General features: G+C 37.2%; 2 protein-coding genes across 2 annotated transcripts in view; both read right to left on the reverse strand.

Annotated features, from left to right (window-relative positions):
- LOC308418306 (vomeronasal type-2 receptor 26-like) overlaps positions 1-26754 on the reverse strand; it is a gene marked incomplete at both ends in the record, with an annotated part of 39304 nt that extends 12550 nt beyond the window's left edge. The window contains 3 exons of the mRNA XM_080913706.1: positions 533-757; positions 1181-1348; positions 26620-26754. Of these exons, the coding sequence (XP_080769832.1) occupies positions 533-757; positions 1181-1348; positions 26620-26754 (528 nt within the window). The remainder of the gene's footprint in view (positions 1-532; positions 758-1180; positions 1349-26619) is intronic.
- The window catches only part of LOC308419367 (vomeronasal type-2 receptor 26-like), a gene marked incomplete at both ends in the record, with an annotated part of 116503 nt that overhangs the window by 84622 nt on the left and 3926 nt on the right, over positions 1-27955 (reverse strand). The window lies entirely within an intron of this gene.

A 27955-nucleotide genomic window follows, 5' to 3' on the forward strand; every position in this document is an offset into this window, starting at 1 on the left:
GAATATAGCTTTAAATTTTAAATTTAGAAATATCTGTACAGGGTATTTAATCACTTTATGTACCCTGGGATTCTGTTATTTATTCTAAAATACTTTTTTAGTTCTGGTATGGGTTAGCTTTTAGCACATCCTTAATCCTAAAAAAGAAAGGTAAAATTAGTTTGTAGAAGGAAACTCACCTTGCTAGAAAGTAACTTCTAATTGAGGCACAGATAAGATGATCAATCAGAGAATGATTTGACAGAGTGAGTCATAGACATAACTCTAATAGAAATAGAGAGGAACAAGATAACTTGCTGGGGTTCCACACAAACAGTCAGGTACTGAACTGGAACCCAGTGATGAAGGTTAAAAGCATATAGCCTCTAAACATTAATTCTTTCTTACTATTGTGGGCACAGAATCAGATAACTATTGGCAATTAAATCAGTTTGTTCTTCTTAGGCCAAAAGGTGATGACTTCTGGCAACCCTGCTCTTTGAGGAATTCCACATTTAGAACAGCTTATGTGCCCACCCTCAAAGATACTCACCTTATTGTGGTGTTCACCCCATGTTAGAAGTTTGTCATTTAGGAAAAAATGCTGAACACTGTGAGATTCAAAGATAAACTCGCCAACTTTCACTTGAGCGCTGGTGAGGCATCGCTGAGACTGGTAATTAAGGATGTCAAGCTTGGTGGCAGAAACCTCCTTGTTCACAACATTCTCCTCATTGGTGCATGTTCCAAGTTGGCACTTTTGTAAGAATGGATGGAGCTGAGAAAAAACATTCAGAACTTGCACTATAAGTAACAGAGATGCAAATAAACCTGGTTACTTTATCTCTCCCCTCTTTCTCTAACTGTATGATTCTGTGGCTTTCATTATTGTTCTGCATATCAAACATTTATCATATAGCTTATCCATGAGAGCAGCAGACCTATATCACACACACACACACACACACACACACACACACACACACACACACAGACACACACACAAATACAGACACACTGAGACAAAATCTCAACAAATACTGGAGATAAGAGATGATATAAACCAAATGTGCTTTATAGCAAATAGAAACCTGAAGGAGCCTTTTCAGCCCACAGTGAGGGCTGGGTCTCTGTCATCAGGACTCTGGATCTGCCAGGCAAAGCCTGTGTCCCCAGATTAGCTGCACAGGTGATATTTCACCTGGACCAGCAGAGAGCCTGGGACACAATCCAGGGAAATATCACCAGGAGTTCTCAGAGCACAGACCTTGAGGTGCTCTCTTGAATGGTGCCCTTTTAGGACTAGAGAAATGGCCAAGTCATAAGATCTACAGGAGAGATAGGTGCCAGTCAGTGACAAGAAGATAACCTATAATCACAGATAACAAGATGGCAAGAGGAAAGTAGAAAAATTTAAAAGGACAAGTAATATATAAAGGCACACCAAAAAGAACTACACCTGACTTCTCAACAGAGACTAGGAAAGCTTGAAGATCCTGTATAGACATCATAGAGACTCTAAGAGAACAGAAATGCCAGTCCAGGTTACTATATCCACCAAAAAACTCAATAACCATAGATAGAGAGACCAAGATAGTGCAGAACAAATCTAATTATATACAATATCTGACCACAAATCCAGCTCTACACAGATAATAATGGAAACCCCATCTATTATCACACAGAGAGGGAATCTATACTCTAGGGAAACCAAGAAAATAACTATGCAAGATAACTGAAAAAAGAAAGACACAAACGTAATTATACCTCAAGAAACACAGATAACAGGAAACAAGAATCACTATTCCTTAATATATTTTAACATCAATGGACTCAGTTCCCCCAAGAAGAAATAGATTCTCAGATTGAATATGTAAGTAGGATTCAATATTTTGCTGCATTCAGGAAACTGATCTCAGAGACAAAGGCAGACACCACCTCAGAGTAAAAGGCTGGAAAAAGCTTCCAAGTAAATAGCAATAAGAAAACCTGAAATAGCAATTCTAATATTGAATAAAATAGACTTTAACAAAATTTTATCAAAAAGATAAGGAAGGACAATTTTTACACATTAAAGGAAAAAATTCTATCAAGATGAACTCTCAATACTAAACATCTATGCTCCAAATACAAGAGCATCCAAATTCATAAAAGAAACCCTAAAAAGCTCAAAAATATATTGCACCATACACAATAATATTGGGAGACTTCAAAATCCCACTTTCTTCAATAGACCGATCATGGAATCAGACACTCAACAGAGACACAGCGACATTAGCAGAGGTTATGAACCAATTGGAAACAACAGGCATCTGAGATCATTTCATCCTAAAACAATATAATATACCTTCTTCTCAGCTCCTCACTGTAACTTTTCAAATAGTAAATGTAAAGTCACAAAACAAGACTCAACACATATAAGAAGATTGAAATATTCTCATGCATCCTATCAGATCACCATGGACTAAGGCAGGAATTTAATCATAAAAACGACAACAAAAAGCCCACATACACATGGAAGCTGAACAATGCTCTACCCAACAATAGGCTAGTCAAGGAAGAAATAAAGAAAGAAATTAAAGACTTTTCAGAATTTAATGAAAATCAAAGTGCAAATACAAAACAAATGGGATACAATGAAAGCAGTACTGAAAAAAAAATCTCATAGCTCTGAGTACTTATAAAAAGAAATTGGAGAAAGCATACACTAGCAGCTTGACAGCACACCTGAAAGCTCTAGAACAAAAAGAAGCAGATACATCAAAGAGCAATAGTTGGCTGGAAATAATCAAAAACATGGCAGAAATGGCCAGTAGAGAAAAATAATCATACAAAGAATAAACCAAACCAGAAGCTTTGAGAAAATCTACTAAATGGACAAACTCTTAGCAAGACTAACTAGAGGGCACAGAGAGAGTATCAAAATTAACAAAATCAAAAATGAAAGGGGAGACATAATGAGAGAAACTGAGGAAATTCAAGAATTTATCAGATCCTACTACAAAAGCCTATTCTCAACGAAACTGTAAACCTGGAAGAAATGGACAAATTTCTAGACAGATACCAGATACTAAAGTTAAGTGATGATCAGACAAACTATCTAAGCAATCCAACAACACATAGAGAAATAGTAGCAGCCATCAAAAGCCCCCCCCCCAAAAAAAAATAATCCAGGACTATTTGGGTTCCCTGCAGAATTTTATCAGATATTCACTGAAGAGCTAATAACAATATGCTCGAAAATTTCCACAAAAGGGAGCCAGATGAACCACTACTCAACTCATTGTTGAAAGCCGCAGTAACTCTCATTCCTAAACTACACAAAGACCTACAAGGAGATATACAAAGCTCAAGTGCAAGTGGATAAATGATCTCCACATGAAACCAGGTACACTGAAACTATTAAAAGAGAAAGTAGGGAAAACCTTAGAACACATAGGCACAGTAGAAAATTTCATGAAGAGAACAACAATGGCTCATGCTCTAAAGTCAAAGATTGACAAATGGAACTTAATGATATTGCAAAGGTTCTGAAAGGCTAAGTACACTGTCAAGAAAACAAAATGGCAACCAACTTAGTGGGAAAACATCTTTACAAAGCCCACATCAGATAAAGGCCTAATATCCAAGGTATGCAAAGAACTCAAGAAGCTAGACACCAGAAAACCAATCAACCCTATTAAAAATGGGGTACAGAGCTGAAACACATGTTCTCAATTTAAGAATATTGAATCGCTGAGAAGCATCTATGGAAGTGCTCGACATTATTAGCCATCAGAGAAATGCAAATCAAACAACCCTGTGATTCCATCTTACATCAGTCAGATTGGCCAAGATCAAAAATTCAGATAACAGCAGATACTGATGAGGAGGTGGAGAAAGTGGAACACTTTTCCATTGTTGGTGGGGTTGTAAACTGGTATAACTACTCTGGAAATCTTCTGGCAATTCCTCAGAAAATTGGACACAATACCAGTTATTCCACTTCTAGGCATATACCCCAGAGAAGCTACATCATACATTAAAGACATATGTACCACAATATTCATATTAGCCCTATTTATAATACCCAGAATCTGGAAAGAACCCATATGTCCTTCAGTAGATGAATGGACACAAAAATTATGGTATATTTACACAATGGAGTACTACTCAGCTATCAGAAACGATGACTTTATGAAATTCTTAAGAAAATGGATGCATCTAGAGAATATCATCCTGAGTAAGATAACTCAGTCACAAAAGAACAGACATAATATGCAGTCACTGATAATTGAATACTAACCCCAGAAAGCTCTGAATGCCCCAGAAACAGGTTTCAGACTATATTAAGTTCAATCAAAAAAAAAAAAAAGATGAAAAAACCATTATGCTTAATCCTTACACACCAAGAAAACATTGACTAATTTCAGGTTACATCCTGTTTACATGTACTCTATGCTCATTGTTACTAGCAAGATCTTAATGCACACTATAAAACTTAAAAAAAAACTAAGCACTGACAAAAATGTATTTGTATTCTTTTATGCAATAATGCTTAAAATTTGTACACTTATCTTTGTTTTTTAAAATAAAGTTGTTCATAAATAAAGACCTGCAAAGAGAGAGGATTTCAGTCCAATTTGTCTCATGAACATTGATGCAAAATTACTCATTAATATTCTTGAAAACTGAATCCACAAACACATCAAAACAATCTTTCAGCGTGATCAAGGCTTCATCTCTGGGATTCAGAGATGGTTGAATATACACAATTTCATCAACATAATTCACCATATAAACAAACTCAAAGGAAAAAAAACCACAAGATCAACTCACTAGATGCCAAGGAAGCATTTGAAAAAATTCAACACCCCTTTATGTTAAAAATCTTGTAAAGGGCAGAAATCCAAGGCCCATATCTAAACATAATATAAGCAATTCACAACAAACCAATAGCTAATGTCAAACTAAAGGACATTCAAGCAATCCCACTAAAATGAGGGAATAGACTAGGTAGCCTACTCTCCCACTACCTATTCAATATAGTACTGCAAGTTCTGGACAGAGCAATTGGACAGCAAAAGGAAGTAATAGGGATATAAATTACAAAGGAAGAAATCAAAATATCACTATTTGCCAATGACATGATTATATATTTAAGTGACCTCAAAAATTTCACCAGAGAACTTTTACTGCTGATTAACAACTTCAGCAAAGAGGCTTGATATAAATGTAACTCAAATAAATCAGTAGCCTTCCTCTACTCAAAGGACAAATATGCTGCGAAAGAAATTTTGTAAAAGATACTCTTCACAACAGTCACAAATAATATGAAATACCTTGGTGTGACCCTAACTAAGTAAGTGAATGATCTGTATGACAAGAACTTCAAGTCTCTGAAGAAGAAAATTGAAGAAGGTTTCAGAAAATGGAAAGATTTCCCATGTTCATAGATTGGAAGGATCAACATTGTAAAAAAGGGCCATTTTATCAAAAGCAATCTATCGATTCATTGCAATCCCCATCAAAATTCCTACTCAATTCTTCATAGAGTTGGAAAGAGCAACTTGCAAATTCATCTGGAATAACAAAAAACCCAGAAGAGTGAAATCCATTATCAACCACAAGATAACTTCTACAGGAAGTACCATCCTTTACCTCAAGCTATATTACAAAGCAATTGCATTGAAAAATGTATGGTACTGGTACAGAGATAGGCATGTAGATCATTGGAGCAGAATAGAAGATTTAGAAATGAACTCTCACACATATGGTCACATAATCTTTAAAAGAGGAGGTGAAAACATTCAATGGAAAATGGACAGCCTCTTCAACCAATGGTGTTGGTTCAACTGCCATTCAGCATGGAGAAGAATGAACATTGATCCTTTCTTATCTTTTTGTACAAAGCTCAAGTGCAAGTGGACCAAAGATCTTCACATAAAACCAGATGAATGGAAACTCTTGTATGAGAAAGTGAGGAAAATTTAGAACACATTGGCACGGGGAAAACCTTCTGAACAGAACACCAGTGGCTTATGCTTTAAGGTCAAGAATCAATAAATTGGACTCCATGAGATTGCAAAATTTTTGTAAGGCTAAGGAGACTGTCAAGAAAACAAAACAGCAGCCAACAGATTAGGAAAAGATCTTTACGAATCCCACATCTGATAAAGGTCTAAAATGCTATATATACAAAGAACTGAAGAAATTAGGCTCCAGGGAATCAAAAAATTCTATTAAAAATTGGGTACAGAACTAAACAAAGAATTTTCAAATAAGGAATATCAAATGGCTGAGAAGCACCCAAGGACATGCTCAACATCCCTAGTCATCAGGGAAATGCAAATCAAAACAACCCTGAGATTCCACCTTACATCAGTCAGATTGGCCAAGATCATAAATTCAGATGACAGCAGATGTTGGTGAGGATGTGGAGAAAGAGGAACACTTCTCCATTTTTTGTGGGATTGCAAACTCCTAAAACCACTGTGGAAATCAGTCTGGTTGTTCCTCAGAAAATTGGTCATAGTACTACCCATGGACCCAGTTATTACACTTCTGGGCATTTATGCCAAAGATTCTCCAACATATAATAAGGACCCATGCTCCACCATGTTCATAGCTGCTTTAATTTTAGTATCAAGAAGCTGGAATGTTCCCAGATGTCCTTTAGTAGATGAATGGATACAGAAATTGTGATACATATACACAATAGAGTACTACTCAGCTATTAGAAACAATGACTTTATGAAATTCCTTAGCAAATGGATGGATCTAGAAAATATTATCCTGAGTGAGGTATCCTAGTCACAAATAAAGAGACATAATATGCAGTCACAAAAAATTGCATACTGGCTCCAGAAAGTTCTGAATCCCCAAGAAACAACTCACAGACTACATGAAGCTCAAAAATGAAAAAAAAAGTAAAGAAAAAAAAAGAAAGGCCAAAAAATTGGAAGCCTTAGGCTTTTGTATAAGAAAAATAAAAATAAATGTATATCACCCTCCTAGTGTGTGTTATACCTAGACATTAAATCATTAAAAATTCAAGAGCTAATAATGTAGCTTTGTGGCAATTCTTGGTACTTAAAAATCATTATTTTTAATATTTATACTTCCAGAATACTTTTGTTCTTTCCATGTTATGTTTTGCTTTACATGTACTTTATGCTCATTTCAACTAGTGATATTTTAATGGATACTACCAAACCTTTAAAAAATCAAGTACTGAATAAAAATATGCAGTCACTGATAGTGGGATGCTAACCCCAGAGGCTCGCACTGCCCCAGAAACAACTCACAGACTGTATGAAGTCCAAGAAAAAAAGAAAACAAAACAAAGCAAAGAAAGAGTCATGCTCAATCCTTATCCACCAAGAACACATTGACAAATTCCGGGTTGTACCCTGTATTACATGTACTGTCTGCTTATTGTAAAAAAAAAAATCTTTACACACCAAGAAAACTTTGACTATTTCCAGGTTGCATCTTGTTTTACATGTACTTTATGCTCATTGTTACTGGTAAGATCTTTATCACATTATCAAACCTTTAAAAAAAAGAAAAAAGTACTGACAAAAATGTGTTGCATAATTTTATGCAAGAATGCTTAAATCTGTACATTTATCTTTGTTTTATAAAATAAAGTTGTTAAAATATATTCATATAGTTTTATGTAATAAATCTTTTAAAATTTGTATATTTATGTTTGTTTTTTTTAAGAATAAAATTGTTTAGTTAAAATGATACCTGCAGGAGAACAAGGGATATAAAATAGAAAACAAAAATTCAAAATATTATTATTTGCAGAAGATATTATTACATATATAAGCAACCTAAATCAGGGAACTCCTATGACATATAAAACACTTTCAGGCATGTAGAGGGCCACAAGATTAACTCAAAAGAATTATCAGCCTTCCTATATAAAAAAGAGAAATAGATTGAGGAAAAAAATCAAGAAAACAACACAGTTCACGATAGGCACAAAAATATAAAATATGTTTTGTTAACCAAGAAATAAAGCCATAAATTTTTATCATAAAACTTTAAGTCTTTGAATAAAGAAATATAAGAAGCTATTTAAAAAAGGAATGATCTCCCATAGTCATGAATCTGTAGAATTAACATAATAAACAGTAAAATAACATCAAGAACTATCACCATCCTTAATTTTAAATTGCAGCACAGTTCTATAGTAATTAAACCCACAAACTATTTTCATGAAATCACACATGTTTCACAATGGAAAAGAACTGAAGATCCAGAAATAAATTCACACACCTGTGAACAACTAATTTTTAATAAGGAAGCCAGAAATACAAAGTCAAAAGCAAAAGAAGCATCTTCAAAAATGGTGCCATTTAATCTGGATGTCTTTATGTTAAAAATGGTGAATAGATCCATATATATCACCCCGTACAATTAATAGTCATTAAACCAGACTCACTGAACTTGATGGAAGGAAAATTAGGAAACAGCCTTTCACATATTAGCACAGAAAACAATTTCCTAGATAGAGCATTGATAGTGTAGGTACTAAGATCAACAATTAGTAAATGAGATCTCATGAAACAAAATGGTTCTGCAAGGCAACGGACAACTTCAAAAGGTCAAAATGTCAGTTTACATAATGAGAACTGATTTATACCAACTCTTAGTCTGACAAAGAATGAACTGTCCAAAATATATGCAGACCTGATGATACTAGGCAGCAAGAAAACACACAATCTACATTTTTAAAAAATGAGATACATATCTAAATAGAGAATTCTTGACAGACAAATATCAAAAAACCAAAAAACACTTAAAATAATATTTAACCTTCTTAACCATTAGAAAAATGCAAATCAAAACTACTTTGAGAATCCATCTAAGACATGTCAGGACAGCTAAGATTAAATGTACAAGTGACAGCTCATGATGGTGAGAAGATGGAGCAATGGGGACACTTCTACATGGATGAAAGAAGTTCAAATTTGTACAGCAATTATAGAAATAATTATTATGGGTCCACAAAAAATTGGGAATTGATATACCTCAAGATCCACCTATACCACTCTTAGGCATATACCCAAAGGATAGTCTATCCTACTATAAGGACACTTTCTCAATTAGTTTAGAGTGGCTTTATTTATAAAATCCGGAGACTGGAATAACCTAGCCATTTCTCAACTAAAGAATGGATAAACAGTGTGGTACATTTACACAATGAAATATTACTCAGGTGTTATAAATATGACATTGTGAAAATTGCAGGCAAATGAATGGAACTAGAATATATCCAGAGTGAGGCATCCTAGATCCAATAAGACTAACATGACATGCACTTCCTTATACATGATTATTTGCTGTAAAATAAATGATAATCATATTATAATCCACAAACCCAGAGGGCCTAAGTAACAAGTATAGCTCTAGGGTGGGAGTCACATGAATATCCCTGGGAAGGGAAAATAGAATATATTTGGTGGGTACGCTAGAGGGTGAGTGGAGATGGAAACAAGAAGGCAAATGTTTGAGGAAGGAGGTGGAGAAGGTCTGGACAGAAAGAGACCGAATATTGGAGCATATAGGGACATTGCCAAAACCAATTGGTGTGGAAACTGTCTGTTATCTATGAGAGTGACATTAGTGAGGATTCCTAGTAATGGACTATATGGAATAGGAACTGGCCATCTTCTGTATGTAGGCAAAGCTCCTACTGGTGTAGCTTGATCACCCATCCAGCCAAAAGACGTTGGAACCCCAACCTCTACTGACAGCAATATGTGCTTGGGATAAAAATCTGTGTGAGTGACCAAGCAATGACTGGTATAACTTGAGACTTAAACCAGGATAGGTAACTCATGTCAGACACTGCCTGAATGGCCAGGAACCTGAAGCTCAGTGTCTCAGTGATATAAGATAGAACCAAAGCCAACAGAACCCAGCAACAGCAACAAGATGAAGAACAGATTCCTAAGGATATTTTTACATATTTCTGGAGTGGTACCTATTCCAGTTTTTATTAGAAACTTTATCTAGCAGCTGATGGAAGCAGATGCATAGACCCACAGCCAAATATTAGGCAGTTTTTGTAGATCCCATGGAAGACTGGAAGATAGTATTGTAGGATCCAGAGTAGTTTGAATACCAGGAGAACACAGCCAACAGAATCAACAAAGCAGGGCTCATAATGTCTCACAGAGACTGAATTGAAAAGCCGAGAGCCTGCCCATGTCTGCACTAGGTTCCTTTGCATTCATGTGTGGTTGTTTATCTGGGATGGTTGAGGGACTTTGAAATATAGGAGAGGGTGTGCCTCTGACTCTTTTGACTCCACAGGAGACTCTTTTTCTTCCACTGGGTTGCCTCAATCATATTACAAACAAATTTAGAAAAGTAACTAAAATATGCCTATAGTGAAACATGTAAGATATTGAAGAAGACTGAAGAAATATAGACAACAAATCAAGGATTAAAAGAGTTAATATTGTTAAAAAGTCTTCATTACACAAAAGGTTGAACAGATTAAGGCAATGTCTTCCAAAAATTAAAAGAGGTTTGTAATTAGATTAACAATGTCTAAAATCTCCATAGGAGAGAAGAACCAAAAGGAAGTCACACACCTTTTACAAATTTGATCAAGAAGAAGAAAATTAAAGCATTGTGTTTCTCATCCCAAATAGTTTTATAAAATTGCAGCCATACAAGTATGGAATATACCATAAACACATAGCTGAAGAACTAAACAGAAATCCAGAAACTAAGTGAATACACAAGACTCTAAAACATCCAAAGGCTGAAATGTTGTCTCTTCCACAAATGCTGATGTAGAAACAGGACATCAACATGTAAATAAGCGGAGGTGGATCTTTTGTTTTTCTGATACACCAAATAAAAACAGATCAAAACCTTGGAGTAAAAGCTCCTTGAGTAAAACAGACAAGAAAGTCAATCTGTTTAAAGACATTTGACTGACCACCCACCACCAGGATTAGCAGTGAGCCAATGGTGAGCCAGCCTGCTGTCCCACTTTCCCCCTCCTTGCCCCAGCTTGCTCCAGGGAACCAGTAACCCTGCATCTGGCTATTCCAAGCTGAACAACAAGTAGTGAGGAACTGCACTCAGACCACCCACCACCAGGAAGAGCAGTGAGCCAGCGGAACAGCAGTGAGCCTCTGGTAAGCCAGTGGTGATTCAGGGACACAGGACTGGAGCAGCCATGAACCAGCAGTGAGGCAGCAGCAACCCAGCAGTGATCAAGCAGTAATCCAGGGACAAAAGACTGAAAAGAAAATGGCAAAACGAAAGAGAAAGAACATACCCCAGGGAAACCAAGAAAACCTGGCAACACCAGCACCCAGCTCTCACAACACAGGAAATAGCAGAATGCCAAACACACCAGAAAAAGAAGACAAAGACCTAAAATCATACCTCAAGATGATGATAGATATCCTTATAAAAGAACTGGAAGAAAAGCATAAAGAATTTAAAAGCTTTTAAAGAGGAAACAAGAAAAACACTCAAAGAACTTAAAGAACTAGAGGAAAACAGAACCAAAGAGATGAAGGAATGGAAGAAGGAATTTAAAACAGAAATAGACACAATAAAGCAAACACTAAAAGAGACAACTTTAGAAGTAGAAAACCTATAAAAGAAATCAGTTGTCACAGATGCAAGCATTTCCAATAGTCTACAAGAGATGGAAGAGAGAATCTCGGGAGCCGAAGACAACATTGAAAACATAGACAAAACAGTCAGAGAGGATGCAAAAACCAAAAAGCTCCTAACCCAAAATGTCCAGGAGATCCAGGACACAATGAGAAGACAAAACTTAAAGATAATAGGAATAGAGGAGGGCGAAGATATCAACTAAGAGGCACAGTAAATATCTTACACAAAATCAAAGAAGAAAACTTACTTACCCTTAAGAATGAGATGACCTTCAAGCCTACCGAACTCCAAATAGATTGGATCAAAAAACAAACTCCTGCTGACACATAACAGTCAAAATGCCAAGGGCCCAAAGAAAACAAAAAATATTAAAAGCAGTAAGGGAAAATGGCCATGTAACTTGTAAAGGCAGACCAATCAGAATCACACCCGAATTCTCAACAGAGACTTTGAAAGCTAGAAGAGCCTGGTCAGACATCATGCAGACCCTAAGAGAGTACAGTTGAGAGCCAAAGCTGCTATACCCAGCAAAACTCTCAATGACCATAGATGGAGAGACTAAGATATTCCAAGACAAAACTAAATTTACACAATATCTGAAAACAAACCCAACACTACAAGAAATTATAGGTGGAAAACTGATTACAATGAGGGAAACTACATCCCAATAAAAACCTGAAAACTTCTAAGCAAGAAAACCAAAAGAAGAACGACATATAGGCACGATTCAACCTCCAAAACCTAAAATAGCAGAAAAGAGCAACCACAATTCCTTGATATCTGTTAACATATATGGACTCAATTCCCGAATAAAAAGACATAGGCTATCAGACTAAATACATAAACAAAACCCAGCAATTTGTTGCATACAAGAAACTCATCTCAGAGACAAAGACAGACACTATCTCAGAGTAAAAGGGTGGAAGAAAACCTTCCAAGCAAATTGACCCAAGAAGCAAGCTGGAGTCGCCATTCTAATAATGAACAAAGCAGCTTTTCAACCAAAAGTTATCAAAAATATAAGGAAGGACACTTTACACTCATTACATGGGAAATTTGTCAGGAGGAACTCTTAATCCTTAACATATATTCTCCAAATACAAAAGCACTGGTATTCATAAAAGAAACCCTACTAAAGCTCAAAACATACTTTGTGCCCTACACAATAATAGTGGGAGTCCTCAATACCCCACTCTCACCAATGGACAGATCAGGGAAACAAAAACTGAACAAGGATACTGTAAAACTAATAGAGGTTATAAACCAAATGGTTTTAATAGATATCTACAGAAAATATCATCCTAAAAAAAAGAATATACCTTCTTCTCCGCACCTCATGGCACCTTCTCAATAATTGACCACATAATGGGTCACAAAAGGAGCCTCAATAGATATAAGATTAAAATACTCCCATGCATCCTCTCAGATCACCATGATCTACTGCTGGTGTTTAACAACAACAAAGACAACAAAAAGCCCACATACACATGGAAACTAAACAATGCTCTGTTAAACAATAGCAGGGTCTAGGAAGAAAAAGAAAGAAACAAAGGATTTTCTAGAATTCAATGAAAACAAAAACACAACATATCCAAACCTATGGGATGCAATGAAAGCAGTAAGGAGAGGAAAACTCATAGCTCTGAGTGCTTCCAAAAAGAAACTGGAGAGAGCACACATCAGTAACTTGATAGCATAGTTGAAAGCTCTAGAACAAAAGGAAGCTGATAAACCCAAGAGGAGTAGACTGTAAGAAATAATCAAACTTAGGGCAGAAATTGACCAAATAGAAACAAAAAGAACCATTGAAAGAATCAACAAAACCAAGAGTTGATTCTTTGAGAAAATCAACAAGATTGATAAACGCTTAGCCAGACTAACTAGAGGGCAAAGAGAGAGTATTCAAATTAACAAAATCAGAAAGGAAAGTGGAGAAATAACAACTGAAACTGAGGAAATTCAAGAAATCATCAGATCATACTACAAATGCCTATACTCAGCAAAGCTGGAAAATCTGGAGGACATGGATGAATTCCTAGACCGATACAAGGTACTAAAGTTAAATCAGGTGCAGGTAAACCATCTAAATAATCTCATAACACCTAAAGAAATAGAGGCATTTATCAAAAGCCACACAACCAAAAAAAAAAAAAAAAAAAAAAAAAAAAAAGCCCAGGTCCAGAATGGTTTAGTGCAGAATTTTATCAGAAATTTATTGACGACATAATACCGATACTCTCCAAACTATTCCATGAAATGGAATCAGATGGAAAACTACCCAACACATTTTTTGAGGCTATAATAACCCTCATTTTTAAACCACACAGAGACCCTAAAAGGAAAGAGAACCTCAGACCAATATCACTTATGAACATTGATGCAAAAATACTCAACAAAATCCTTGCAAACTGAATCTAAGAATATATCAAAACGATCATTAACCATTAAGCAGGCTACATACCTGGCATGAAGGGATGGTTTACCATACAAAAATCCATCAACGTAATCCACCATAGAAATAAACTCAAAGAAAAAAACCAAACTGACATCTCACTAGATGCTGAGAAAGCATTTGACAAAATTCAACACCCCTTCATGTTAAAAGACTTGGAAAGAACAGGAATCCAAGGCCCATACCTAAACATAATAAAAGCAATATACAGCAAACCAACAGCTAACATCAAACTTAAGGTTGGAAAACATGAAGCAATCCTACTAAAATCAGGGACTCTACAAGGCTGCCCATTCTCCCCCTACCTACTCAACATAGTACTGGAAGTCCTGGCTGGAGCAATAGACAGCAAAAGAAAATCAAAGGGATACAAATTGAAAAGGTAGAAGTAAAAACATCACTATTTGCAGATGACATGATAGTGTACTTAAGCTACCCCACAAATTCCACCAGAGAACTCCTACAGCTGATAAACAAGTTCAGCAAAGTGGCTGGATATAAAATTAACTCACACAAATCAGTAGCCATCCTATATTCAAAGGACAAACATGTGGAGAAAGAAATTAGGGAAAAAGATACCCTTCACAATAGTCACAAAAACTATTAAATACCTTGGTGTGGCTCTAATTAAGCAACGAAGGACCTGTATAACAAGAACTTCAAAGCTCTAAAGAAGGAAATCGAGGAAGATCTCAGAAAATGGAAAGATTTCCCATGCTCATGGATTGGAAGGATCAATATTTTAAAAATGACCATCCTACCAAAACCAATCCACAGATTCAATGCAATCCCCATCAAAATTCCAACCCAGTTCTTCACTGAGTTAGAAAGAGCACTGTGCAATTTTATTTGGGCCAAGAAAAGACCTAGAATAGATAAATCCATCCTTAACAACAAGAAAATATCTGCGGGAATCACTAACCCTGTCCTCAAGCTATATTAGAAGGCAATTGTCCTGAAAACAGCATGGTACTTATACAGAAATAGGCACGTGCATCAATGGAATACAATAGACAATACAGAAATGAGCCCTCATGTATATGGTCACCTGATTTTTGACAAAGGAGCTGTAAACATTCAATGGAAATAGGACAGCCTATTTAACAAATGGTGTTGGGCCAACTGGCACTCAGCATGCAGAAGAATGAGAATAGACCCGTTTTTATCTCCTTGTACAAAGCTCAAGTGCAAGTGTATCAAAGGTCTACACATTAAACAAGGTACACTGAAACTAATAGATGAGAATATTGGGAAAACCTTAGAACTCATAGGCACAGAAGAAAAATTTTTAAACAGAACACCAATAGCTCGAGCTCTAAGGTTAAAGATTGACAAATGGGACTTAATGAGATTCCAAAGTTTTTGTAAGGCTAAAGACACTATCATGAAAACAAAACGGCATCCAAAAGAGTGGAAAAAGATCTTTACCAACCCTACATCAGATAGAGGCCTAATATCCAAGGTATACAAAGAACTCAATAAGCTAGACACCAGAGAATTAAACAACCCTATTAAAAATGGGGTATAGACTTAAACAAAAGTTCTCAATCAGGGAATATCAAATGACTGAGAATTATCTAAGTAAGTGCTCAACATACTTAGCCATCAGGGAAATGCAAATCAAAACAACCCTGACATTCCACCTTCCACCAGTCAGATTGGCTAAGGTCCAAAACTCAGATGACAATAGATGCTGGCGAGAGTGTGGAGAAAGAGGAACACTTTTCCACTACTGGTGGGGTTGTAAACTGATACAACTACTTTGGAAATCAGTCGGGCAGTTCCTCAGAAATATGGGCATAGTACCACCAGCAGACCCACGTATTCTATTTCTGGGCATTTACTCCAGAGATACTCCAACATACAACAAAGATACATGCACCACAATGTTCGTTGCTGCTCTATTTATAATAGCCAGAAGCTGGAAAGAACCCAGATGTCCTTCAGAAGATGAATATATACAAAATTGTGGTACATTTACACAATGGAGTACTACTCAGCTGTCAGAAACAATTGTCTAACGAAATTCTCAAGAAAATGGATGCATCTAGAAAATATCATCCTGAGTGAGATAACCCAGTCTCAAAAGGACAGACATAACATGCAGTCACTGATAATGGGATACTAACCCCAGAAAGACCTGAACACCCCTGAAACAATCCAAAGACTGTGTGAAGATCACGAAAAAACGATGAAAAAAAAGAATATATTTTAATTAAAAGAGAACCGTGTCACACCTCTTTTTTTCCTAAAGCCCCTCCCAGTTTCTCTCTTATCTCCTCAAATTAATAACCTCTTCTCCTATATTATGGTTACATATATACATATGTGTTTGTATAGGTACCTACAAATACTTAATCACAACCTTATTAAATGTGTTTGTATACTTTTATGCAAAAATGCTTAAAATCTGTACATTTATCTTTGTTTTTTAAAATAAAGTTAAGAAAAAAATAAAAGAAAGACATTTGACATCACTGATGTCAGGAAAAGGTAAATGCAGCTCACCCTGAGCTGTACTATTTTGTATGTGTTAGAGGGCCTGCTGTCGATATTCAAAACACACAAAAGATTTATGTGATTTAAAGGGACAATTATTCCAAAGTCTAGTAATAACCTTCTACTCTTGGGTGGGGAATTATAACTACATTTACAGAATCCCACGTACAAAATTAGGTCATGAGAGCAAGATATGGCCGTTTGGGAAAAAAAGCTCTAAAGGGGAGGAAGACTGGGAATGCATGGATCAGGGGTAGAAAATATACAATGTTCATTATTTAAATGTTTGAAAGTACCAAACAATAATAAGCAAATTTAAGCAATTTCAAAAATAAAGCGTTGACAATGAGGTAGAGAAAATTGATTTTGGTACAGTTTTGTAAATGCAAAACATTTGAAAAGATAAGCAGAGACCATCTGCTACAAGGAACAGCAGAGATACAGGGACACAAGCCTGTTGAGAGGGCGTTCCGACTAGCTGGGGTGCAGAGAGACCTCTGCAGAGAGATCTCTGCCAAGTGCACGGATAGTGCCCTACCTGCTTGGTTCAGGGAACCAGTAACGCATCATCAGGCTATTCCTAACTAGAGGAATTTGAGTGCAGAACTGGTGCTCAGACCAGCAGGAACAGCAGAGATCCAGGGACACAGGCCTGGGGAGAAGGTGTTTCCACTAGCCAGGGTGCAGAGAGATCTCTGCAGAGAGACCTTGTCGAGCATGCGACTAGTGTGCCCCCCCCCACTCGCTTGGTTCAGGTTAGCAGTAATCCAGCATTGGGCTATTCCCAGCCAGAGGACTTTGAGTGCAGAATGGGTGCTCAGACCATCCGCCACCAGTAACAGAGGAGATCTAGGGACACAGGCCAGGTACAGGGGAGAAGCAAGTACTGACAACAAGACAACATATTAACACAGACAACAAGATCGCAAGAGGAAAGCGAAAGAACATACCACAGGGAAACCAAGACAACCTGAAAACACTAGTACCCAGCTCTCCCATCACAGCAAACAGCAGAATGCCAAACACTCCTAAAAAAGAAGACTCAGACACGGAATCATACCTCAAGATGATGATAGAGATCCTTAAACAAGAATGGGAGGAAAAGCATAGAGAATTAGAAGCCTTTAAAGAGGAAAAAAGAAAAAACACTTAAAGAACTCAAAGAACTCAAAGAAAAAGAAAACAGAACCAAAGAGATGAATAAACGAAAAAAAGAATTTAAAACAGAAATAGACACAATAAAGAAAACACTAAAAGAGACAACTTAAGAGATAGAAAGCCTAAAAAAGAAATCAGTAGTCACAGATGCAAACCTTTCCAACAGACTCCAAGAGATGGAAGAGATAATCTCGGGGGCCAAAGAGAACATTGAAAACATAGACAAAACAGTCAAAGAAGACGCAAAAAATGAAAAGCTCCTAACCCAAAATGTCCAGGAGATCCAGGACACAATGTGAAAATAAAACCTAAGGATAATAGGAATAGAGGAGGGTGAAAAATATCAACCTAGAGGCACAGTAAATATCTTCAAACATTGTAGAAGAAAACATCCCTAGCCTTAAGAATAAGATGACCATGAGCATAAAACTAGCCTACAGAATTCCAAATAGGTTGGACGAGAAAAGAAATTGCTCCTGACACATAATAGCAAAAGGCCAAGTGCCCAAAGCAATGAAAAAACACTAAAAGCAGTAAGGTAAATAGGCCATGTAACATATAAAGGAAGACCAATCAAAATCACATCCAACTTCTCAACAGGGATTATGAAAGCTAGAAGAGCCTGGACAGACATGCAGACCCTAAGAGAGCACAGGTGCCAGCCCCTGCTGCTATACCTAGGAAAACTATCAATCACCATAGATGGAGAGACTAAGATATTCCAAGACAAAACTAAATTTAAACAATATCTCACCACAAACCCAGCACTACAAGGAATTATAGGGGGAAAACCCAATATAAAGAGGTGAACTACATCCTAATAAAAACAAGAAAACCCCTAAGCAAGAAAATCAAAAGAAGAAAGACATACAGGCAGAATTCAACCTCCAAAAGCAAAAATAGCAGGAAAGAGCAACCACTATTCCTTGATATCTGTTAACATAATATGGACTCAATTTCCCAATATAAAGATATAAGCTTTCAGACTGGATACATAAAAAAACCCAGCATTTTGCTGCATACAAGAAATTCATCTCAGGGACAAAGACAGACACTATCTCAGGGTTAAAGTTTAGGAAAAAGACTTCCAGGCAAATTTCCCCAAGAAGCAAGCTGAAATGGCCATTCTAATATCAAATAAAGTTGATTTTCAACCAAAAGGTATCAAAAGAGATAAGGAAGGACACTTTTTACTCATTACAGGGAAATTTGTCAGAAGGAACTCTCAATCTTTAACATATATGTTCCAAATACAAAAGTACCTATATTCATAAAAGAATCCCTACTAAACCTTAAGAAATACATTGCGCACCACACAATAATAGTGGGAGATCTCAAAACCCCACTCTCACCAACGGAGAGATCATGGAAACAAAAACTGAGCAAGGACACTGGACAACTAGCAGACGTTATGAACCATCTGGAATTAATAAATATCTACAGAATATATCATCCTAAAACAAAAGACTAAACCTTTTTATCAGCACTTCATGGCACCTTCTCAAAAATTGTCCACATACAAGCTTCAATAGATATAAGAAGATTGAAATAATACCATGCATTTTTTCAGATCACCATGGTCTAAGGCTGGTCTTTAATAACAACACAGACAACAAAAAGACCATAAACACTTGGAAACTAAACAATGCTATATGAAACGATAGCAGGGTCAAAGAAGAAATGAAAAAATAATTTAAGGATTTTCTAGAATTCAATGAAAGCATAAACACAACATACCCAATCCTATGGGATGCAATGAAAGCATTACTGAGAGGAAAACTCATGGTGCTGAGTGCTTCCAAAAAGAAACTGGAGATAGCATACACCAGCAATTTGACAGCACCTCTCGAAGCTCTAGAACAAAAGTAAGCAGATGCACCCAGGAGAAGTAGACAGCAAGAAATAATCAAACTTAGGGCAGAAATAGACAAAATCGAAACAAAAAGAACCATTCAAAGAATTAACAAAACCAAGAGCTGGTTCTCTGAGAAAATTAACAAGATTGATAAACGCTTAACCAGACTATCTAGAGGGCAAAGAGAGAGTATCCAAATTAACAAAATCAGAAAGGAGTGGAGAAATAACAACTAAAACTGAGAAAATTCAAGGAATCATCAGATCCTACTACAAAAGCCTGTACTCAACAAAGCTCAAAAATCTTGAGGAAATTGATGAATTCCTAGATAGATACCAGATACTAAATTTAAACCAGGACCAGGTAAACCATCTAAATAATCCCATAACACCTAAAGAAAAAGAAGCAGTCATCAAAAGTATCCCAAGCAAAATACACCCACATCCAAATGGGTTCAGTGCAGAATTTGATCAGACATTTATTGATGACATAATACCAATACTCTCCAAATTATTCCACAAAATAGAATCAGATGGAACACTACCTAACTCATTTTTTGAGGCTACAATAATCCTCATTCCTAATCCAGACAAAGACCCTACAAGGAAAGTACTTCCGACCAATCTCACTTATGAACATTGACGCAAAAATACTCAAAAAATTTTACAAACCAAATTGAAGAACACATCAAAACAACCATTCAACATGATCAAGTAGGCTTCATCCCTGGGATGCAGGGATGGTTTAATATATGGAAATTCCACCATATAAACAAACTCAAAGAAAGAAAACGCATGGTCATCTCACTGGATGCTGAGAAACATTTGACAAAATACAATAACACTTCATGTTAAAGGTCTTGAAAGAACAGGAATCCAGTGCCATACCTAAACATAATAAAAGCAATATGCAGAAAAACAACAGTCAACATCCAACTTAATGGTGGGAAAATTGAAGCAATCCCACTTTAATCAAGAACTCAGCAAGGCTTCCCACTCTCCCCCTATGTATTCATCATAGTACTGGAAGTCCTGGCCAGAGCAATTATACAGCAAAAGGAACAAAGGGTTACACATTGTAAAGGAAGAAGCAAAAACATCACTATTTGCAGATAACATGATAATGTATTTACGCAACACCACAAATTCCACCAGAGAACTCCTACAGCTGATAAACATGTTCAGCAAAGTGGCAGGACATAAAAATAACTCAAACAAATCAGTAGCCTTCCTCTCATCAAAGGGCAAAGTTTTTATGGAAATGATACACTTCTCAAAACCTATGAGATACCTTGGTGTGACTCTAACTACGGAAGTAAAGGAATTGTATGACAAGAACTTCAAACTTCTACAGAAGAAAATCGTGGAAGATCTCAGAAAATGAAAAGATCTCCTATGCTCATGGATTGGAAGGATCAACATTGTTAAAATGGCCTTCTTTATAAAACAATCTACAGATTCAGTACAATCCCCATCAAAAGACCTACCCAATTCTTCATTGAATTGGAATTGAATGTGTAATTTCATCTGGAATAACAAAAGACCTAGAATAGAGAAATCCATCCTCAACAACAGGAAAATATCTTTGGAAATCACTATCCCCGACTTCAACCAATATTACAAGGTAGTTGTGCTAAAAACTGCATGGTACTGGTCTAGAAATAGTCACATTGATCAATGGAATAGAATAGAAGATCTAGAAATGAGCCCTCACATATATCGTCACCTGATTTTTGACATAGGAGGTGTAAACATTCGATGTGAAAAAATCAGCTTATTCAACAAATGCTGCTGCTTCAACTGGCACTCAGCATGCAGAAGAATGAAAATAGACCCTTTCTTATCTCCTTGTACAAAGCTCAAGTGTAAGTGGATCAAAGATCTACACATTAAGTCAGGTACAGTGAAACTATTAGATGAGAAAGTAGGGAAAACCTTAGAACACATAGGCACAGGAGAAAATTTCATGAACAGAACACCAATGCCTCATGCTCTAAGGTGAAAGATTGACAAAAGGTACTTAATGATTTTGCAAGGTTTCTGTAAGGCTAAAGACACTGTCAAGAAAACAAAACGGCAGCCAACAGAGTTGGAGAAGGTTTTTACCAACCCTACATCTAGATATACAAAGAACTCTAGAAACTAGACACAAGAGAATTAAACAAGCGTATTAAAAATGGGGTACAGAGCTATACAAAATGTTCTCAATTGAGGAATATTGAATGGCTGAGAAGCATCTAAGGAAGTGTTTGACATCATTAGCCATCAGGGAAATGCAAATCAAAGCAACCCTGACATTCCACCTCACACCACTCAGATTGGACATAATCAAAAATTCAGATGACAGCAGCATCCTGCCAAGGATGGAGAGGAACAGGAACACTTCTCCACTGTTGGTGGGGTTGTAAACTGGTACAACCACTCTGGAAAACAGTCTGGTGATTCTTCAGAAAATTGGAAATAGTACTACCTGAAGACCCAGTTATTCCACTTCTGGGCATATACCCCAGAGACACTTCAATATACAACAAAGACACATGCACCACAATGTTCATAGCAGCTCTATTTATAATAGCCAGAAGCTGGAAAGAACCCATATATCCTTCAGTAGATGAATGGATACAAAAATTGTGGTACATTTACACAATGGAGTAATACTCAGCTATCATAAACTATGACCTTATGAAATTCTCAAGAAAATGGATGCATCTAGAGAATATCATTCTGAGTGAAATAACCCAGTCACAAAAGAAAAGACTAATATGCAGTTACTGATATTTGATTACTAAACCCAGAAACCTCTACAACACCCCAGAAAGAACTCACAGACTGTGTGAAGTTCAAGTAAAGAAAAGAAAGAAAAGAAAAAAAAAAAAAAAAACCCTTATTTTTACTCCTTACACATCAAGAAAACTTTGACTAATTCCAGGTTTCATGCTGTTTTGCACATACTTTGTGTTCATTGTGGCTGGTGGAATCTTGATGTACATTATCAAAACTTAAGAAAATTGCCAAGCAACGATGGAGGTGTGTTTGTATGCTTTTATCCAAACATGCTAGAGATTTGTACATTTATTTTTGTTTTTTTTTAAAAATAAAGTTCTTTAATAAAAAAAACAAAAAAGACAAGCATGTATAGAGTGATAAACATTAGAAAAGGTGTTGTGTCATTACATTACCAGTCTATTCAATCCAGCTTCATTTTAGAGAGAATATTTTGGTTTCAGTTTTATTCTGAATTTGATTTTTAAGACAAGCACTGTCTAAGCAGCTCATGCTGGCTTCAACTCATGTTCCTTATGTCTCAGACTCTCATAGCCATATGTTAGAGATTCATTTACATATACTAGAGATTGTTTAATTAATCTACACCGAAAAACTCAAACAAAAAAGGCAACCTGATAAAGGACAGGAAATATGTGTAGCACATGGTCAGCAGCAAAGCACTGCCAGCTCCACAGTTCATGCTTAAGCTGTGTGCAAGAGAATTACTTAAAGAAATGACAACAACGTCTCAGGATGTCATGTTTGCTAAATATTTTAACTGTGTTGAATATCCTTAACCACCAGGTGAAATCCAAGTTACAAATAGTTTTACTCTTTCACTTTAGTCATAGTTTTTTCATCATGAGAATATGTAGCTGGGACTGAAAAGGTCCCTCAGCATTTCAGAATATGAACTGTTCCTGCAGAGGACCTGGGTTCCATTGCCAACACCACTTAGGGCAGCTCACAACTACCCATACCTCCATATCTAGATGATTTAGCACCTTATTCTGTCTTTCTCCATGGATGCTGGGAGCTGACAGAATTAAGAAATTCACTTAGCCTGAGTAAAGCCATTTTGCATATCTCGGCCTAGGTTTCTGTTTCCCATAGTAGAGTTTTTTTCCCCCGAGAAATGAGGTGATTTTACTTTGGTAATGTAGCTAGTTGAGTAGAACAGTCACCCAGGCAACAGATCCTGCTTGGCAGAACCTTCTGTTACACCTTGATATTTCCCCTCCTCATGTAATTCTCCACAAAGGGTATTGTGAAAAGTCCTTTAGCTGGAAAGTCCCCTAGCCTCATGTTTTACTTTCTTCTTATACCTGTATAAAACTAACATGTGAAAAATAAATGTTTGTCAGCTTGATCAAACCTCTTGACTTGCTGTCTGTTTTGCAACTCTTGTCCTTTATTCTCTCCTAGGTGATTCTGGGTTCCCCTTGACTTCCCTGCCAGTCTGGACAATTGGCACCCAACTTGTGCGGCAACTCTTGGGTCTCTCTGGAGAGAATTCTGTGCATATAGTAAGGAAGGCCTTCTGTGTTCTTCCAGAGAGAGACAACTACTACACAACCTGCCCTTTCATAGCTCTGCTCAGAAAACACATCTGAGCCAAAATCCTTAAAAGTAACATGATGGGACAAACATTCTCTTAAAAGTCTCTTTTCATTTTGGGACTTAATCCACTTGACATCCACCATCTCAGGATTCACATGCATTAGTACAGTGGTGAGATCCCCTTATGGGCCAATGGAACGGACCTCATTTAGGCCTTCTTATGGGGTCAAGGTTTAGCCTGCATTTATGAGCAAGAAAACTCAAGATCCAAAATGGTTCCCTGAGAAGCTAATTAAACCAATTAAGCCATCATTATCCAGAATGGAGCAGCAGTCTCCTCCTGAGACTTGTTCTTCTTCTCTTTCAGATGCTGCTCCTTCAAGGACTGGTGATGATCCTCTGGACTATGATAACAACCTTTAACCTACCTCTTCAAAAGGCCCCACATAATAGATACATGCCATGGAATTATACTTGGGTAGTTCTCTTAGAGAGAAAGGAGGTCGTCTGTTCTTCCTCTAAAATATCCACCTCAACTTGGGGGCCAGGGATACTAACCACTGACCTTTGTAAACTGGTCCTTGGGGCAGTGCCCACTTGGGGTGTTGAACACCAGCTCAAATTATATACTGCTCCCAAGAAAACATACCAATACACAGAAATACTCCCCCCAAATCTCCTTATTTCAATCTTTCAGTCTGTCAAAGTTAACTGTGATAACCAATTCTGCCACACATTCCTACAAAGAACAGATTTCTATGTCTTCCCAAGGTGGCATTGTGACCATTTCCTCCTGCATAAATATGGAATCTTGGATGATCTTTTCTGTAAAAGCTGGGGAAGCAATACTACAGGGAGTGATCCACCTTTTCTACCGGGGATTATATAACATTGAACAGAGATTTCCAAAAGCTGGCCTCAACACTTTCTCCCCAGAATGTTAGGACAGCAATATCAAAACTCATGGCTGGTGTTTCCCCTTAACCAAAAGAATCTTAGATATGACCAAGAGAAAAGATTGGACAAAAGGTTTCTCTTGGAGACTTAGGCTCTACCAATATCACACTGACAGAGGTCTAACTTTCACTGTGAAACCCCTTAAAGAGCCAATATACAACAATAGCACAGTTCCCTTCATGCCAAACCCTGTCTTAGTTCCTCTACCTATCTCTAAGCCTCCTATGCCCCACCCCCATTTCAACTACAAAAGGTCCTTCTGCCCAAGATCCAGGATCTGCTGGATCATCTGTACTTTCCGCTGGTCCTTTCATTACCCCCTTACCCTCTCCCTTATACACACCCACTAAAATCCTTATCCTGACCCTGGTAAACCAAACATACCTATGCCCAATGCCACCTCCCTCAATATGGTTAATGATTGTTGGCTTTGTTATCACTTTCAGCCCCTGTTCAATGAAGCTATTGCTGTTTTTGGTAATTTTTTTCTATGCCAATTCTTCACGGGAATGTCAGTGGCAGACCTCAAAATAGCAAGAAATATCCCTATCACAGGTATCAGGCCCAGGGGTTTGTGCTGGCTCCTCCAATTCACCCCCTCACTACTCCTACCTCTGCAATGTGACCTTTGTCTATGACAAGGCCCATGCTTTCATTGTCCCCACCAATGAGACATGGTGGACTTGCCTAGATGGCCTAATACTTTGCCTTTTCATATCTGTCTTCTGTGAGCATGACCTGGACTTTGCATTCTCAGTAAGATGGTGCTCTGATTAACCTGCTATTGCTCTGATGAATTTTTCTATCTGTGTGATCAGTCTTCAGATACCTCTCCTGACATGCAAAGGCAAAGGAGAGAGCCCATTTTGGCTATTACTATATCTGTTCTCATCCTAATGCCTGTAGGAACTAAAACAGGTATTTCCTCTATTATACGTTCAGACTCCAGATACAGAGAACTACAGATGGCCATTGATGAACACATCCAACATCTCCAACAGCAGATTGATGACCTGTATTATTTTCTCTCCTCTTTGGCTGAAGTCATTCTTCAAAACATGTGAGGACTGGACCTCCTTTTTCTCCAACAGGGTGGTCTTTGTGCTGCCCTCATGTAAAGTTCTATTTTTATGTAGACAAAAACAGTAGTAGTCAAAGTAAGTATGAAAAAGGTAAGAGAAGGACGAGAGAGAGAGAGAGAGAGAGAGAGAGAGAGAGAGAGAGAGAGAGTTGGTTCAAAAACTGGTTGTCAAATTCACCTTGGTGTCTACACTCCAGCCTAACATTTTAGGACCTTTAGTAGGATTATTTCTTATTTCTTTTGTTTTTGGGCCTTTAATAGACTAACCAGCTTTATTAAACAACAAATAGATAACTTAGCAGAAAGACCAATTCAGAAACATTATTTTAGGCTATCTATGTAAGATCAGTTAAATTTGGAAGAAGATACAGGCATATATCTCTCACCAGACATCACCACCCAACCCAAAGGATAAAACTTTTCCCGGGAACCAAAATATAGTGTCCATGTTTAAAGTATGGTGGGTATCCCCAGAGATATTTGGAGCCATTCATTATAAAATACATTAGTGTCAATATTAATAGGTTACATCAGCTTCTATGATTCAGTTTGTATAGAATATCACCAGGCTATTTAGGCCACCTTCATGAATTCTGTGGTCAGGTTGTTAAGTAACATATTCTGCTCTGTTCTTTCTGCTGAACTTTTCACCTACTTCTCCATGACTTACCACACTTCTCCAATCCATTCTTGGCCCTTTTGTAGGTTTTCTGATACTGCTGGCCTTTGCACCCTGTGACTTTAACAGGCTTGTGAAGTTCATCTGCCAGCAAATTGACTCCTTTGCATCCAAATGCAAGTCCATTACCAACTGACTTTGCAAATTGTGGTCTTGATGAACCCACAATGAGTTGGCCTCCTAAAGGGTGTGCATAGAACTTAGATCTATGCACACTTTGTTATGAGAAGTGTGGGCACCAGTGAGAGGTTGAAGGCAAAGCACTGCAAAGTGGAGGACCATGCATTCTGTCTCTGAGACCCCTGAGAAGCAAACCTGGATGCTTAGAGTTTGGTGTTCAGAGGTGCTCTTGGCCTTTCTTGAATCTCTGATAAGGACACTTAGACCCTCTCTTCAAAAAGACATCATGTAAACAAATCTAGAAGGATCTGTCAATGCTTCACCTCTCTGGTGAAAGACCTTTTTCTTCAGACAGATAGATGTCCACTTGCCTATAGCCACAGTGGTCATAAACCAAATAAAAAGGAAGGATAAGCTGGGAGCTGACAAAATTAAATTACCTTAGACTGAGTAACACCATTTTGCCTAGATATTGGTCTAGGGTTCTGTTTCCAATGGTAGAGGCCTTTTCCAAGCAATCAGGTGATCTCACTTTGGTTAGGTAGCTAGCTGAGTAGAACAGTCACCCAGGCAAAAGATCCTCTTAGCCGAACATTCTGTTGCACCTATGTACTCCCCCTCTCTATATAATTCTACACAAATGTATTATGAATATTTCTTTAGCTGGATAGTCCCCTAGCCCTGTGCCTGTCTAACTTCTCCTACCTGAATAAAACTAGCATGTGAAAAATAAAAATTTGTCAGCTTGATCAGACCTCTTGACTTGCTGTCTGTTCTTTGTGCCTCTTGTCCCTCATTTTCTCCTAAGTGATCCCAGGTTCCTGCTGATTTCCCTGTGAGTTGGGGCACATGGACATTAGGTACACAGTGTTATACATAACATGCATGCAGGACAAAAAGTTATATACATAAAATAAAAAAAATCTTAATTACTAAACCAATTACTTTCTCTCTTTGTCTCTCTGTCTCTCTTTCTCTGTCTCTATCTCTCTCTTTGTCTCTCTCTTTCTGTCTCTCTCTCCAAAATATTAAAATACATCTAAATAAAAAGATTGAGTGGCTCATTAATAAGATATACAAGTACATTCAAAGGAAGTATTCAGGCCAGCAGAAATCCAACACAATCACAGAGACAAAAGAAACATAAACCTCTGAAAGCAACATGAAACCTCAAAGATCTTAACTTCTTAATTTCTGGAAATGGGGA

The sequence above is a fragment of the Micromys minutus genome, assembly GCF_963924665.1.
Source record: "Micromys minutus genome assembly, chromosome: 3".
Classification (NCBI taxonomy): Eukaryota; Metazoa; Chordata; class Mammalia; order Rodentia; family Muridae; genus Micromys; species Micromys minutus.